This window comes from Salmo salar, chromosome 13 (assembly GCF_965601325.2).
Source record: "Salmo salar chromosome 13, fSalSal1, whole genome shotgun sequence".
In the NCBI taxonomy this organism is placed as follows: Eukaryota; Metazoa; Chordata; class Actinopteri; order Salmoniformes; family Salmonidae; genus Salmo; species Salmo salar.
In genome coordinates, this window is record NC_138303.1 from 16818708 (window position 1) to 16835711 (window position 17004).

The 17004-nt window shown below is 43.1% G+C and overlaps 1 protein-coding gene across 1 annotated transcript; it reads left to right on the plus strand.

Annotated features, from left to right (window-relative positions):
- Positions 1-7718: 7718 nt before the first annotated feature.
- On the plus strand, positions 7719-15299 carry b4galt3 (beta-1,4-galactosyltransferase 3). Its single transcript, XM_014134603.3, has 8 exons — positions 7719-8067; positions 8708-8805; positions 9031-9593; positions 9724-9959; positions 10039-10229; positions 10317-10439; positions 10937-11041; positions 11120-15299. Exons 3-8 carry the CDS (start codon positions 9317-9319, stop codon positions 11523-11525), a joined length of 1338 nt encoding a protein of 445 aa, XP_013990078.1. The 5' UTR covers positions 7719-8067; positions 8708-8805; positions 9031-9316; the 3' UTR covers positions 11526-15299.
- Positions 15300-17004: the final 1705 nt, after the last annotated feature.

A 17004-nucleotide genomic window follows, 5' to 3' on the forward strand; every position in this document is an offset into this window, starting at 1 on the left:
TCTTGCTGAAATGTTCTTACTCTTTGAAGCGACTGCTTGATCCACACAACAGACATTGTGGGCTAAGTTAGGAATGCTGTGTTGCACGTGTAGCGCAAAATTTAACCTGGCGTCATTACGTCATGTACCTACGTTATATTGGTATGCACGTCAGCCTTGACATCGGTTTTGCACATCGGCGTTAAACTAGACATCTTCCGATTCCGATATGTTCACCGATATATTGTGCATCCCTAACATACAGTTGAAGTCGGAAGTTTACATACACTTAGGTTGGAGTCATTAAAACTCGTTTTTCAACCACTCCACAAATTTCTTGTTAACAAATTATAGTTTTGGCAAGTCGGTTAGGACATCTACTTTACTTACACAAGTAATTTTTCCAACAATTGTTCACAGACAGATTATTTCACTTATGTACAATTCACTGTATCACAATTCCAATGGGTCAGAAGTTTACATACACTAAGTTGACTGTGCCTTTAAACAGTTTGGAAAATTCCAGAAAATTATTACATGGCTTTAGAAGCTTTTGATAGGCTAATTGACATAATTTGAGTCAATTGGAGGTTTACCTGTGGATGTATTTCAAGGCCTGCCTTCAAAGTCAGTACCTCTTTGCTTGACATCATGGGAAAATCAAAAGAATCAGCCAAGACCTCAGAAAAAAAATGTGGACCTCCACAAGTCTGGTTCATCCTTGGGAGCAATTTCCAAATGCCTGAAGGTACCACGTTCATCTGTACAAACAATAGTACGCAAGTATAAACACCATGGGACCACGCTGCCGTCATACTGCTCGGGAAAGAGACGCGTTCTGTCTCCTAGAGATGAACGTACTTTGGTGTGAAAAGTGCAAATCAATCCCAGAACAACAGCAAAGGACTTTGTGAAGATGCTGGAGGAAACAGGTACAAAAGTATCTAAATCCACAGTAAAACGAGTCCTATATGAACATAAACTGAAAGGCTGCTCAGTAAGGAGGAAGCCACTGCACGGGGGTGGCAGCATCATGTTGTGGGGGTGCTTTGCTGCAGGAGGGACTGGTGCACCTCACAAAACAGATGGCATCATGAGGTAGGAAAATGATGTGGATATATTGAAGCAACATCTCAAGACATCAGTCAGGAAGTTAAAGCTTGGTCACAAATGGGTATTCCAAATGGACAATGACCCCAAGCATACTTCCAAAGTTGTGACAAAATGGCTTAAGGACAACAAAGTCAAGGAATTGGAGTGGCCATCACAAAGCCCTGACCTCAATCCCATAGAAAATTTGTGGGCAAAACTGAAAAAGCGTGTGCGAGCAAGGAGGCCTACAAACCTGACTCAGTTACACCAGCTCTGTCAGGAGGAATGGGCCAAAATTCCCCCAACTTATTGTATGAAGCTTGTGGAAGGCTACCCGAAACGTTTGACCCAAGTTAAACAATTTAAAGGCAATGCTACCAAATACTAATTGACTGTATGTAAAATTCTGACCCACTGGGGATGTGATGAAAGAAATAAAAGCTGAAATAAATCATTCTCTCTACTATTATTCTGACATTTCACATTCTTAAAATAAAGTGGTGATCCTAACTGACCAAATACAGGGATTTTTTACTAGGATTAAATGTCAGGAATTGTGAAAAACAGAGTTCAAATGTATTTGGCTAAGGTGTATGTAAACTTCCGACTTCAACTGTGTGTGTGTGTGTGTGTGTGTGTGTGTGTGTGTGTGTGTGTGTGTGTGTGTGTGTTGTATATATATATATATATATACACACACTGTATATCCATTGATTCTTAAAGAATACAACTTAAAAATACCTCATGAGTTTAGTTCAACTGTCACACTCCATGATAACCCAAAATATATGCTTGTTTTTCTCCAATGTTTGTTAACATTGTAAATGTAAACAAACACTTTATAGTTTCATAACATGGTTAAAACAATTTTTATATCATGGATGGTCAGTCCTTGCATCCATAGCTCTGTCTATTAAATCTGAGAGTGCTTACATTTCTTCAGGCCCATCCTTCAGCTGTTTACCAACAACATGTAAATAGGACTTTTCAGTAGTGCTCAAAGCATGCCATTCCATGATCGCAGCATTTATTTTTCAACTCGAATCAATGAGCCCAATCAGTCCTCCATGACAACAAAATCATAAACAACAGAGTAGGGCTGGCTAATAAGTCCTTAGTTTGGGGGTTATGCTCAGGTAAAACAATATGGCTAATCTATACTTCCATATTTCCAAGTCCTATTCTTGAAGATCAAGGGGTATAACATTTATTGGAATGACTGGAATTCTGATAGACTTTGGTTTTTAATGTAAAGATCTAATTTAATCGTATTATTATATGTAGTAGAAAGCGATGGGTTAGAAGCCTACATAACCAGCCCATAAAGTAAAATGTAACATCCATATATGGCCAGCTTTAACATTGATTTATCCTGCAATAGATGTCAGTCAATTAGTAACATACATTTTTGTCTTCTTCTAATGCCTCTTAAGGGGAAAGTAATCTAAAAGTAACTGAATGTAATCAGATTACGTTACTGAGTTTGGGTAATCCCAAAAAATACATAACTGATTACAATTTTGGACAGGTAACTTAACTGTAACGGATTACATTTAGAAAGTAACCTAGCCAACCGTGCCGCGACATAGCCTATACTGTTGTCACCATATTAGCTATTTAAGATGGCGCCGACAGAGACGGTCACCTCGCTTCGAGTCCTTAGGAAACTATGCAGTATTTCGTTTTTTTATGTATTATTTCTTACATTGTTACCCCAGGAAATCTTAAGTTTTATTACATACAGCCAGGAAGAACTACTGGATATAAGAGTGACATCAATTTACCAACATTACAACCAGGAATACGACTTTCCAGAAGTGGATCCTCTGTGTGGACCACCACCAACGACAATGGATCTAATCCCAGAAGAGGACCAAAACAACGGCGCCACAGAAGGGGCAGATGGAGCGGCCTCCTGGTCAGGCTCCGTAGACGGGCACATCGCCCACCACTCCAGAGTATACTACTTGTCAATGTCCAGTCTCTTGACAGCAAGGTAGATGAAATTCGAGCAAGGGTTGCCTTCCAGAGAGACATCAGAGATTGTAACATTCTCTGTTTCACGGAAAGATGGTTCTCTTGGGATATGTTGTCGGAATCGATTCAGCCACTGGGCTTCTCCATGCATTGCATTGACAGAGATAAACACCTCTCTGGGAAGAGGAAGGGCAGGGTATATGCTTCATGATTAACGACTCATGGTGTAATCATAACAACATACAGGAACTCAAGTCCTCCTGCTCACCCGACCTAGAATTCCTTACAATCAAATGCCGGCCATATTACTCCCACGAGAATTCTCGTCAGTTATCGTCACAGCTGTGTACAAGCAGTCACTAAGACGGCCCTCAATGAACTTCAATGGACTCTATGTAAACTGGAAACCATATATCCATAGGCTGCATTTATTATAGCTGGGGATTTTAACAAAGCAAATTTGAGAACAAGGCTACCTAAATTCTATCAGCATATTCATTGCACTACGCGAGGGGGTAATACACTCAACCACTGCTACTCTAACTTCTGCGATGCATACAAAGACCCCACATACAAAGACCCCACCCTCCCTTCAGCAAATCCGACCATGACGCCATCTTGCTCCTACCGTCTTATAGGCAGAAACTCAAACAGAATGCACCAGTGACTAGAACCATTCATCGCTGGTCTGACCAATCGGAATCTACGCTTTAAGATTGTTTTGGTCACGTGGACTGGGATATCTTCAGGTCAGCCTCAGATAACAATATCGATCTATACGCTGACTCGGTGAGTGAGTTTATAAAGAAGTGCATTGGAGATGTTGTACCCACTGTGACAATTAAAACCTACCCTAACCAAAAACTTTGGATGGATGGCAGCATTTGCGCAAATTGAAAGTGCGAACCCCCGCATTTAACCATGGAAAGAGGTCTGGGAATATGGCTGAATATAAACAATGTAGTTATTCCCTCCACAAGGCAATCAAACATGCGAAATGCTGGTACAGGGACAAAGTGGAGTCGCAATTCAATGACTCAGACACGAGATGTATGTGGCAGAGTCTACAGGAAATCACGGACTACAAAAATAAAACCAGCCACGTCACGGACACCAACGTCACGCTTCCAGACAAACTAAACACCTTCTTTGCCCGCTTTGAGGATAATACAGTGCCACCGTCGCGGCCTGCTAACAAGGTCTGTGCCCCCCCTCTCCTTCTCCATGGACGACGTGAGTAAAACATTTAAACGTGTTAACCCTCGCAAGGCATCTGGCCCAGACGGCATCCATAGCCGTGTCCTCAGAGCATGTGCAGACCAGCTGGCTGGTGTGTTTACAGACATATTCAATCGCTCCCAATCACAGTCTGCTGTCCCCACATGCTTTAAGATGGCCACCATTGTTCCTGTACCCAAGAAGGCAAAGATAACTGAACTAAATTACTACTGTCCCGTAGCACACTCTTCTGTCATCATCAAGTGCTTTGAGAGACTAGTCAAGGATCATAATCACCTCTACCTTACCGGCCACCTTAGATCCACTTCAGTTTGCATACCGCCCCAACAGGTCCACAGACGATGCAATCGCCATCACACTGCACACTGCCCTATCCCATCTGGACAAGAGGAATACCTATGTAAGAATGCTGTTCATTGACTACAGCTCAGCATTCAACACCATAGTACCCTCCAAGCTCATCATCAAGCTGGAGGCCCTGGGTCTCAACGCCGCCCTGTGCAATTGGGTCCTGGATTTCCTGACGGGTCTCCCCCAGGTGGTGAACGTAGGTAACAACATCTCCACTTCGCTGACACTCAACACTTGGGCCCCACAAGGGTGCGTCCTCAGCCCCCTCCTGTATTCCCTGTTCACCCATGAATGAGTGGCCATGCACGTCTCCAACTCAATCATCAAGTTTTCAGACAACACAACAGTAGTGGGCTTGATTACGAACAATGACAAGACAGCCTACAGGGAGTAGGTGAGGGCACTCGGAGTGTGATGTCAGGAAAACAACCTCTCACTCAACGTCAACGAAACAAAGGAGATGAACGTGAACTTCAGGAAACAGCAGAGGGAGCACCCCTATCCACATCGAAGGGACAGCAGTGGAGAAGGTGGAACATTTTAAGTTCCTCGGCGTACACATCACAGACAAACTGAAATGGTCCACCCACACAGACAGTGAAGAAGGCGCAACAGCGCCTCTTCAATCTCAGGAGGCTTAAGAAATGTGGCTTGTCTCCCAAAACCCTGACAAACTTTTACAGATGCACAATCGAGAGCATCCTGTTGGGCTGTATCACAGCCTGGTATGGCAACTGCACCGCCCTCAATCCCAAGGCTCTACAGAGGGTGGTGCGGTCTGCACAACGCATCACCAGCGACAAACTACCTGCCCTCCATGACACCTACAGCACCCGATGTCACAGGAAGGAGAAAAAGATAATCAAGGACAACAACCACCCGAGCCACTGCCTGTTTACACTGCTACCATCCAGAAGGCGAGGTCAGTACAGGCGCATCAAAGCTGGGACCGAGAGACTGAAAAACAGCTTCTATCTCAAGGCCATCAGAACGCTAAACAGCAATCACTAACTCAGAGAGGCTGCTGCCTACATTGAGACCCAATCACTGGCCACTTGAATAAATGGATCACTAGTCACTTTAAACAATGCCACTTTAAATAATGCCACTTTAATAATGTTTACATATCTTACATTGCTCATATAATATGTATATACTGTATTTTATACCATCTATTGTACCTTGCCTATGCCGCTCGGCCATCACTCATCCATATATTTATATGTACATATTCTCATTCACCCCTTTAGATTTGTGTGTATTAGGTAGTTGTTGGGAAATTGTTAGATATTACTGCACTGTCGGAACTAGAAGCACAAGCATTTCGCTACACTCGAATTAACATCTGCTAACCATGTGTATGTGACCAATAAAATTTGATTTAATTTTAACATCATAGTCAACAAACTAGAACTGACTTGGAAGAGTTGCAGTGTTGGATAGCCTTAGCCAGCTAGCTAACATAAATAGCATTCATCTCCGGTTGAGTCAGGATGTTGAGTAGGCTAAATTATAGCTGCATTATCTAAGTAAGTGAAAGGTAAACTAAAAATACAACGAAATATGTCTCTTTCTCTCTCTCTCTGTTGCTTCTCCTTTATTTTTTAAGAAATTTATTTGTTCAAAACTGTTCAACTATTGTCTTTCTCTCTCTTTGAGTCAACTACTCACCACACTTTATACCCTGCACTGCGAGCTAACTGTAGCTTATGCTTTCAGTACTAAATTCATTCTCTGATCCTTTGATTGGGTGGACAACATGTCAGTTCATGCTGCAAGAGCTCTGATAGGTTGGAGGATGTCCTCCAGAAGTCGTCATAATTACTGTGTTATTCTATGGAAGGGGGTGAGAACCATCCCAATAGGCATATACGTCAGTTCAACGTCTAATTTGATTTACATTTGGTTGCATTGTCAACTAACGTGAAATTAACCAAAATGTTAAAAGATGGGTGGATAATAGATGAAATTCCCTTATTTTGATGGCTTTTTGCAAATCCAATCAGCTTTACATGTTGATTCGATGTCATCACATAGAATTTTGTTGTTGAAATGACATGAAATAACGTTAATTCAACCACTTTTTGCCCAGTGGGATGAGCCTAACACGGAACCCAATCCGGCTGCACGTGTGCGCCATCATGCATACATTTATTTTGTCCCCTACACCAAACGCGATCATGACACGCAGGTTAAAATATCAAAACAAACTCTGAACCAATTATATTAATTTGGGGACAGGTCGAAAAGCATTAAGCCTATATGGCAATTTAGCTAGTTAGCTTGCACTTGCTAGCTAATTTGTCCTATTTAGCTAGCTTGCTGTTGATAGCTAATTTGTCCTGGGATATAAACATTGGGTTGTTATTTTACTTGAAATGCACAAGGTCCTCTACTCCGCCAATAAATCCACACATAAATGGGTCAACCGAATGTTTCTAGTCATCGCTCTTCCTTCCAGGCTTTGTCTTCTCTTGACTTTATATTGCGATTGGCAACTTTCATAAATTAGGTGCATTACCACCACTGACTTCGTTCCTCTTTCAGTCACTCACGTGGGTATAACCAATGAGGAGATGGCACGTGGGTACTGCTTCTATAAACCAATGAGGAGATGGGAGAGGCAGGACTTGCAGCGCGATCTGCGTCAGAAATAGAACTGATTTCTATTTTAGCCCTTGGCAACTCAGACGCTCGTTGGCGTGCAATAATTGAATAACATGGATTTCTACATTTACTTTGCAACGCTCGTGTCGTGTGGTCAGCCTATGACCGTTTTTTTTATTGTATTAAAGGACTGAAAATAGCTGTGCTCTGGCTACACCATAGTGATACCCAGAGGGTGCTGTTGAGGCTACTGAAGACCATTGCAAAACAGTGTTTCAGTTATTTGGTGGCGTGAATATATTTAATATAGTTATCAAAAAAATAGAACTTCTATCATGTTTCACTATTTTAATTTGGTCCTTCCCTTCCTCCACTGCTATATAATCACTTATGTGTGTTTCACAATACAATCTCAACTAGTGTGTGTACGAGAGAGAGAGAGAGAGAGAGAGAGAGGGTTTCTGCACTTGAACATGTTCAATTTGCCCGGCAAAATACGTCATGTTCGCTTTACCCCTCTACATGCCTGCCTGTCGTAGCGGCAGCGCTGTAGCCTACTGAGAACGGGGATGAGAGATGAACCGCAGTTTATATGTTGATATCTGTTGGATGCTGCTGCAGCGACGGCCTTCCGTGTTTAGTCCATGCGGAAGAGTGCTTTCTAAACGGCTAGTAGAGGATTTCGACCTGGATCAAATAGATTAGGAAGCGGACTCACCCAGAAACATCCACCCATACCATCGAATGTGTTGATCACAGTGCGGCCCAGTTGTCCTAATTCGAAGCCGGGGGCTAGATTTGGAACGTCGCAGGAACATGGAGGTGAGACGACGGGTGTGACAAGGGAGTTTTGCCCTAGAAATTAATGTTGCAGACATACGGATCTAACGCGAGAATGGCCTATAATTAAGAAGGAACGCAATGATCTAGAGATATAGAATGATGTTTAGCTAGGTGAACAGATTATCACGAAAAATATTAGGCCTAGACTTCATGAATTATTATTATTAATACAACAATTATTATTAGTCATGTTGACAGCTTGTACACCCTATTCTGGAGATAAAATGGACATGGATTTGATACGGACATTATGTTTCACCTAATATGGACGCATCAATTTACACATTTCAGTCTGTTTTGAAAGTAATTGTTTATGGTATCATTGGATCTTATATGATCTTATATTTGTCTCATATAGAAAATCTAACTGAAATGGGCAGAAGACCAGAACGTAATAGCCTAAAAACTCGTTGGGACTTGTCGTAGCCTACTGTTGCTAGGAATGCTGTTATAGTTAGTTCCTACATTTTTCATGTAGCAACTGAACCGTTGGAGTCATACTGTAGCCTCATTTAAGAATAACATGTGAGTCTACAGGCTTCCTATTCAGATATGAAATCAGTCAGTCAGTCCTGCAGTCATGGTAGGCTACTACCTGGTGCTTTCTCTTCTTCATAAGGAACTATGAGGGGAGGAGGAGAAGGAGAGAGGGAGAGCAGACTCTCTGCTGGAGGCCAGATTCTGATATCATCTAGTTGGGACTACAGCAGAACACAGGTACACTCACACACGCTGACGGTTTCTCAGGGAGAGATGGGATATGCAAAAAACACATTTCTAATTCACACATTAGTACACGTGGGAAATAGGACAAATGTAAGCACCCACAAAGTTATTATTATCATATATATACACACACACACACACACACACTGTAGTAGCTATGTCATTGTTTTTGTGTAACAGTATACAATGTTGAGTGTTGTTCCCTGTCTTTTACAGTGACTTGTCAGATGTTGAAGCGATGGCCATGTGGACTGAGCTATAGCGCTGCAACATTCATACACATAGATGCCCCCCTCCTAACCCCCTGAGCCCCCTACAGCCTCCCCACCCTCCCTCTGTCTCTCCTCCATCTCTCCTTCCTCTGTCATCCCTCTACCCCCTCTGATCCCAGCCTCTTTCTGATCTAATTGTCTCTCACTGTCTTCTTCTCTCACCTTTTCTCTGCATCTCTCTTTTTCTCTCCATCACCCCCTCTCTCTCTCTCCCTCTCCCTCCCTCCATCATGGCGTGTTGTGGTCGCTCTCTTGACTCCCCCTGTACCCTGGCCCTATTGGTGGGCTTCCAGTTTGCCTTTGTGGTCTACTTCTCCCTGGGGGGCTTCAGGGGGCTGGTGTCCGTACTGGTCCATTCTGAGCAGCCTGAGTTTGACTACTCCCGCCCCCACGACGTGTACACCAACCTCAGCCACCTGGGGGCGCCACCAGCCCCCCACATAGGCACCGGACCACCAGGGACAGGGGCTCAGCTGAAGGACTGCAAGGTGCCCTCACCACTACTGGGTAAATATACGTGTGCGAGAGGGAGAACCACTCCATCATGTTGTAAGGCATTATGTACTGTATGAATAATCAAGGTTTCCTACATAATGCGATACATCTCCCCTCCTCTACCTCTCTCTGTCTTCTCTAGTCGGTCCTGTGTCTGTGCGTCTGTCCTCGCCTCTCTCTCTGGAGGAGATCAGGGAGAGGAACCCGTTGGTGTTACCGGGAGGCCGGTACAGCCCCCCAGACTGCGAGCCGTGCCACCACACGGCCATCGTGGTGCCGTACCGTAACCGCCAGACTCACCTCCGAGCCCTACTCTACCACCTCCACCCCTTCCTACAGAGACAACAGATTCACTACAGTATCTACATAGTCCAGCAGGTGTCTTTCTCTCTCTCGCGCGCTTTCTCTCTCTCGCTTACTTTCTTTCTCTCTCTGATCGCTGTATTTTCTTTTGCAGTGGGGTAACTCTACATTTAACCGGGCTAAGCTGTTGAATGTTGGGGTCCGCGAGGCACTGAGAGACGAGGACTGGGGGTGTATCTTCCTACACGATGTAGATCTTCTGCCTGAAAACGACCACAACACCTACACCTGTCACAATCAGTTCCCCACACACCTCTCTGTGGCCATGGACAAGTTCAGATACAGGTATGTGTGTGTTTATGAAGAGTATCAGTGTCTGTATGTCAAGTGTCATCTGAGGTTCTGGCATCTTCTGGTATTTGTCCCACCCAGGTTGCCGTACCCCCAGTATTTTGGAGGGGTATCTGCAGTCACACCTGAGCAGTACATGAAGATGAACGGATTCCCCAACAGCTATTGGGGCTGGGGTGGGGAGGACGACGACATCGCTGCCAGGTGAGTAGGGCGAGGGGCTGGGAGGGACAACCACATGTGACTATACCAGTGAATTCCTTGAAAGATGTCTCTCTTGTCTGTATCTCTCTCTTCATTAGCTATTTGTCTTCACGTGTTTAATTTCTACCTCTGTCATAATATCCTGTTCATCTCCATTCTCACTGCCGTTGCTTTGCTGTGTCTCTCCCCACAGTTCATGTTTGGAGCTCAGTAAGTATCCTTGCCAGCTTGTTGGGCAGTTTGCTTGGTAGATTTCCTCCCCATTAGTTTGTTTAGTTCAGGTGGATGTGTGAAAACCCATACTCTGTCCCATAGAGGGCCAATGGACCAGTATGATAGTGGATTACACACCTCATTAGTAGGCCCCAGAGTTGTTCCTAGTGAGGTCAATTGGTCAGGGAAAACTTGAGACGCTACCTTATCTAGTCCTGTGCTGTCTTTCAGTTATTTCACTCAAATCAACATATTCATTCTTCCTGTGTTGCGGTCTGTCTCAGAGTGCGTCTGTCTGGGATGAAGATAGTGCGCCCTCCAGTGGCCATCGGACATTACAAGATGATCAAGCATAAAGGAGACAGGGGCAACGAGCAGAATCCACGCAGGTACACACACGCACACACACACACACACACACACACGCCTTATTGACTCATCTCTCTCCCCCCCTGTCCCCTCCACAGGTTTGACCTTCTGAAACGGACCAGGCTCAACTGGCATTCTGATGGTCTGAACTCTCTGACCTACGAGCTGTTATCCAAAGAGCTGCAGCCTCTCTACACCAACCTGACGGTCGACATCGGGGACGACCCTCGGCTGCCCCAGAGGAAAGCCACGCCTCCTATGCCCAAACGTGAGGTGAAGGGGGATGAATTACCTCCCCTTGTGCCATGGAGCAAACATGGATCAAAGAGGAGGGGAGACACACCCCTTGCAGCCGAACATGACGTAAAGGGGGAGGGGCAAGCCGTTAAAGTGGGTGTGGTTACAGCTGTGACTACGGCTAAACCTAAAGCTGACAAGGTAGACCACGCCCAGTCGAAGACAGTGCATCAGACTGTAGATGAGAGGGCGGGTGTGGTAAAGTAGGAAGAAGTCTGGGCTGGAAATATGGGGTGCATCTCATTGGTCTAAAGCTGCCCCCTCTCCTCTTCTTCTCTCCTGCATCTGAAAATACAGGATGGGTGTTAGCAATGTGGAGGATGTTACTGTCCTGTCCAGTTCTACCACATCAGTGCAGATGAAGGAAAGGACATGATGAGAGGAAGCCATTTTAGACTATTGAGATGCACACTAAAATGAAACACCTTCTGTTCCTGGACTGTTCCCTATAAGGGGACCAGTAAAGCTAGCTATGTCCGTGAAACTGTAGATATTGTGAAGCATAGGGCTTAGGCTACAGCCAACTCAAACCCTTCTGAATGTGACTCACCTCCGGCGACAGTCACGGTATTCAAACAACCTCTCCACCCTTCCTCTCTCAGAAGACTGTTATTACCAGTTGGTTTCATTGGTTCTCAAACCTCTCTTCGGGGATCCCCAGACGTTTCACAGTTTTGTTGTAGCCCTAAGTTAGCTCACCTGATTCCAGTAGTCAACGGCTTGATGAGCTACTGAATCAGGTGTGCTAGTTCTGGAATAGTTCCAATACATGGGGGTCCCTGAGGAGAGGTTTGAGAACCACTGAACCAGACAACTGGTATGTGAAGGGTGTTGTAGTCTTCTGAGAGAGGAAGGGTGGAGAGGTTTTTGAACCACTGGTCTGATGGACAGGTAACATCATGTGTGGTGAACATTAATTCTGAAGAGAGAGATTGTGACATCAGCATTTAATCAAACCCAATTGAAACTCCGGAGTTCCTTTTTTTCAGCCAATGGGATGCCAGATCTTGTGAGCAACCAATCCGCTGCCAACCCACTGCTGCTCTCAGCCAATCATCTCCTAGTTGACTTCTGGCTTCAGCCTATCCACTCCCAGAAACTGCTGCTGTTGGTCTGCCCTATTGTGTGGGTCAGTGTTTCTGTGCCTTCTCTCTTCTATTGCTCTTTTATGGAGTGGGACAAAGTTGTCCCTAGACGCTGATCTGGGGTCAGTTTTCTGTTGTCCCTGTTATGGTTAAGTATATTAGGATTGGGTCAGGGTAAACTGATGCTAAGTCTGTATGTACAGGCAACTTCTTCTCCGAGCACCATTTTATATCCGTTTGCCCGATCAGTGCTTTCACACTCCAGACGTATCAGATGACTGTAGGATTTATATTTATATAGAGATGTTTGTTTACTTTGAGTCGGGTGCCTCTTGATTGTGTATTTGGGTTTAGAGACAATCTAATCTAAGGGTAAAAACGTAAACTGTGTTACTAATCACTTCACATAGAGAAAGAAATCTCTACGTAAAGGGAAGTTAAGTATTCTATGCCTCAAATACCATAGACTTGGTTCTATAGTTTGTTATCTAGTTTGAATATACTGTCTTTAAGTGAGTGGACTTATGTCCATCCAGACCAGAATCCCTCATAGCCATCCATGTTGATTTCATATCAGCCATTTGGAATGTACTGCACATACATTACTAGTTTACTGTAATCCAAAAACGATAACATATGTTTTAGTGAGGGGAGGATCTGGAGCCAGTTTGTAGGAGGAGCTATACCTGTACTGTATTTCCTGCTGTGATGTGATTGGATAAAGGAGTGTGTCTGGGGGGCTCTGAAGATTCTCCTGTATAGGACATAGGGTTTCATTAGAGAGATGCTCACTTCAAGCTTTTATGCTGTTCATGAATTGATAGAATTTTTTTTTATATTCAGATCCACATTAGCTGTTGAAGAATCAGCAACTATTCTTCTTGGGGTCCACACAAAACATAGAACATGACAAAATACAGGTTACTTATGGACAAGAACAGCAACACAAACAATACGAGTAAATGAATAATACTAATCTTAAACATTCAAGAATATGTGTTTTGAATGTTTTTTTTCCTTCATGATTTATTTCACTTAACTACTGTGTTACTGATGCTAATTTGAATGTATTTTATTTATTAAACTACTGTTAGGATTTGGGTTTTACCCGTTAAGCTTACTTACAGCAGTGAGTATTTACTCAAGAGGAGCATTCCATAGCATCAACAATGCCTCATATCAGAATGTAGACCAGCCTTTTAACGTGAAAGAAAGGGTGGTTCATATTATCCATGTAGTTGTCATGGTTACTAGCACTGTGCTGAACTTATATGACGGACTTAAAGTTCCAAACCTTGCAGATACTGTAGAAATTAGATTTAGAATGAAAACAATTGAATTCTTTATCAGGTAGAACAGCTAATTTGATATATTCTATATTTCTATTTCTGTCTTCTACATTCTAAACATTATGCCTCAATAAGCCCCATGTTTTAAAGAATGGAATGCTGTAGGCGACCCTGTTCCTGGAGTGCTGCAGGTACTGCAAGGTTTTGTTCCAACTAGTCACCACACATGACCAACTGAGCCATGCAGCACTCCAGGACCAGGTTTTCCTTCCCCTGCTGTAGTCTATGTACTGTATGTCTCTGATTCAGTGTACAGCATATCATGCATATATGCCCTCTTGCAGTCTGAATCTGTCTGGGAGAGAGATTTACTTTTTTACGGCCGTGATTGGGAGTTCCATAGGGCGGCGCACAATTGGCCCAGCGTCGTTAGGGTTTGGCCGGGGTAGGCCGTCATTGTAAATAAGAATTTGTTCTTAACTGACTTGCCTAGTTAAATAAAGGTTAAAGGTTAAATTAAGGTTCAATTAAAATAATATATTATATATATATATATATACTTTATAAAGAATAGTTACCTGGGTGCTTTCTAATAGAGGAGGGAGGGAGGGTATGGGAATCAAGGCCTCTGACTGTACAGTAGGAATATTAATCAATACTGTCAATCATTATCTGCACCTTGTACCCAATTAAATCGTTCCAATGAGGATGATGAAATGCTACCCCCATCTTTGAGGTCACCTTTTTAACTCATGTGTGTGAGATATTTTAGAGAGTTAGAGAAAGAGAATAGTATTTTGACTTTAGATTCACTACACAGGTGGCATTCCAGTGAAACTACTGTATACCCACTATAACCAAACACTACTTCATGGTGGTGATGGTGATGATGCCATCCACTATTAATCAATTGTAAATTATCATCCATAGGATATATCTGCAGTCATATTAACACAGCTCTTCATAGGGACATAACCCACTAGCATGTATCATCGGAGACAGTGTGTACCTGGAAATCATTCTATATTTAATAAAATAGCTAGTTTTCTATCAGATGTTTGGTGTAAATGCAGGGGAAATAGTATAGACTACTATAGGCAATCTATTGTAACTTTAATGTAGTCACATGCTTTTGACGTTTATTTCTAAAACATGCTTTTTACTTTTTCAATCATGATCAGTTCGGTGTGTTGATTTCCATACTGATAGCTGTGTGGTAACATACTGTATTGAAAAGTGTTAGAATATTATTGTAGTTTTAAGTGGATATGAATTATATCACTTGGACTGGGAGTTGAATGGAAGGTTATGACATGTGCTTTAGTCACTGTATTGAGTTTCTAACCTGATTTCCACCTTCAGATTAAAATGGACTATCATATTTAGAGGAAATGGTCACTGGACATCTCTAGTCCTCTGGGGTTGCCGTGTCTGCTGAGCTGGGTTGTGTTTGGGAGTGAGAGGGGGGAGATGAGGAGAGACTAGTGGAGAGGCCAGCAGAGATGGCACCCTAGAGAAATAGGGGGTTATTCTTTGGGCCATGTTGTGGAGTGTTGTGTTTCATGACTACACAGAGAAAACATACCAATAAAACACATTCAAAAGCAGACTTGCCTGCTGTCTTTTCTGTATTTAATGGAGGATGATTTGAATAGGTTGTTAGTGTAATGGCTAATGGACACTTAGGACATAGGGAATGTTTTGTCACCCCATCAGAGAAACATACAGTACAAGCATATCATATACACATCAAACCATTACATCACTCTTAATGCTATGGCAATCCTGAATGTTCTATCACACAACATAAGTGGGGGATTATAGAGCGAGCCATGAGATCATACTTATAAATAGATCATGACTCCTGTTAATGTTCGATCTGTTTTCTAATCTCTGATTCAGAGGCATCGGAGTGGGTGTCGGGGGGAGCTGTAGTAGAACTGAACAGCCATGAAATAAATACATACAGTATCTCAGCGGAATCACATGCCTTTGGTCAGAAGTAGTGTACTGGATGGGGAATAGGGTGTGATTTAAGACAGTCAAAGTAATGTTCTGTGGTAGGCTATAAATCCATAATGTACAAGGTCTGTACACAGACGTCATACGGTATGCAGAAGGTTCCATACACACTGAATTTATTGGGACCAGCCATTGCATTGATGTAACTCCCATTGAACAACTGAGTCTCACAATCTGGCGTAGAGTCAATACAAAATCTTGGTGGAAACCATGAACAAAAAAAATGGGCAGGGACCATTTACTGGCTGTGTTTTCCCAGCTAAATATAGTTGGTTCACAGAAAATGTCAGAAAGGCAAGATATAACTCTTTTCTTGTGTGCCGTAGGCTGTACACGGTGGCAGTTGGAAGAGACTAACCTTCTTCTTACCAATGTTTGTCCATTTCTGTAGCATTCATAAAAAAAACTCCTTCCAAATAAATACCCTCTAGGAACAGCGGAGCCTGGGATTTAGATCAAGATTATACTGAGGTGATGTCACAGACAGAGGCCACCAGGAAGGAGACATTTCAAATGATCTTCTATTTCACGAGGAATAAAAACCATTTCAATGGCTACATTTCAAATGATTGTCAGAAGTGTAGAGAGGAGTAGGCAGTTGCAGGTTTAGAACTACAGAGTTTATTAAAGCACTATATATATATATATATATGCGGGATGAAACCCAAAGTGCAAAATAATAAAGTACTCAGGAAATCGTAGGAGCGCTTCCTCTCAAGAAAACAAGCAACATTTACAATGACCGACAAAGACAAATGACAGAGGGAGTATTTATACAGTGATAGAGTGGGGATTGGAACCAGGTGTGTGTAATGATGACGAGACATGTCCGGGGGTTGATGAGTGGAGGGCGTTTGCCAGCAGCAGGTTCGCCAGCAGCTAGAAGGACGGCGACACCGAATGCCTGAGCTGGACAGGAGGGGGAGCCAAAGCGAAGGCTGGTGTGACAATGATCCTCTGTTTCACATGAGGAATAAAAACCATTTCAATTTCAACATTTCAAATGATCCTCTATTTCACATGAGGAATAAAAAAGGTGTCTCTGTCATCAAACATATTATATAGATCCAGTGGATCAAATTTGCTTTGTGGCTGGAGTTTCACTTTGGTTGGACTGTGAGCAAGCTAAAGTGTACTGTACCTCATCTTTGGCATTAACGAGACAATCTAGTATGTTGGTGTGATAGATAAGTAAGAACAGAGAGAAGGCTGAGACAGGCTTTAGTCAACTCCTGTTAGTGCCTATGAGACTGACTGACCTGTCCCAGCCTTTACACAAACACACGCACA

Bases quoted from the DNA above. Each gene is read 5' to 3' on its own strand.
- b4galt3 (XM_014134603.3), top strand. From the start codon at position 9,317: ATGGCGTGTTGTGGTCGCTCTCTTGACTCCCCCTGTACCCTGGCCCTA. The intron at 9,594-9,723 runs GTAAATATACGT...TGTCTTCTCTAG, and splicing joins GGTGCCCTCACCACTACTGG to TCGGTCCTGTGTCTGTGCGT. The intron at 9,960-10,038 runs GTGTCTTTCTCT...TTTCTTTTGCAG, and splicing joins GTATCTACATAGTCCAGCAG to TGGGGTAACTCTACATTTAA.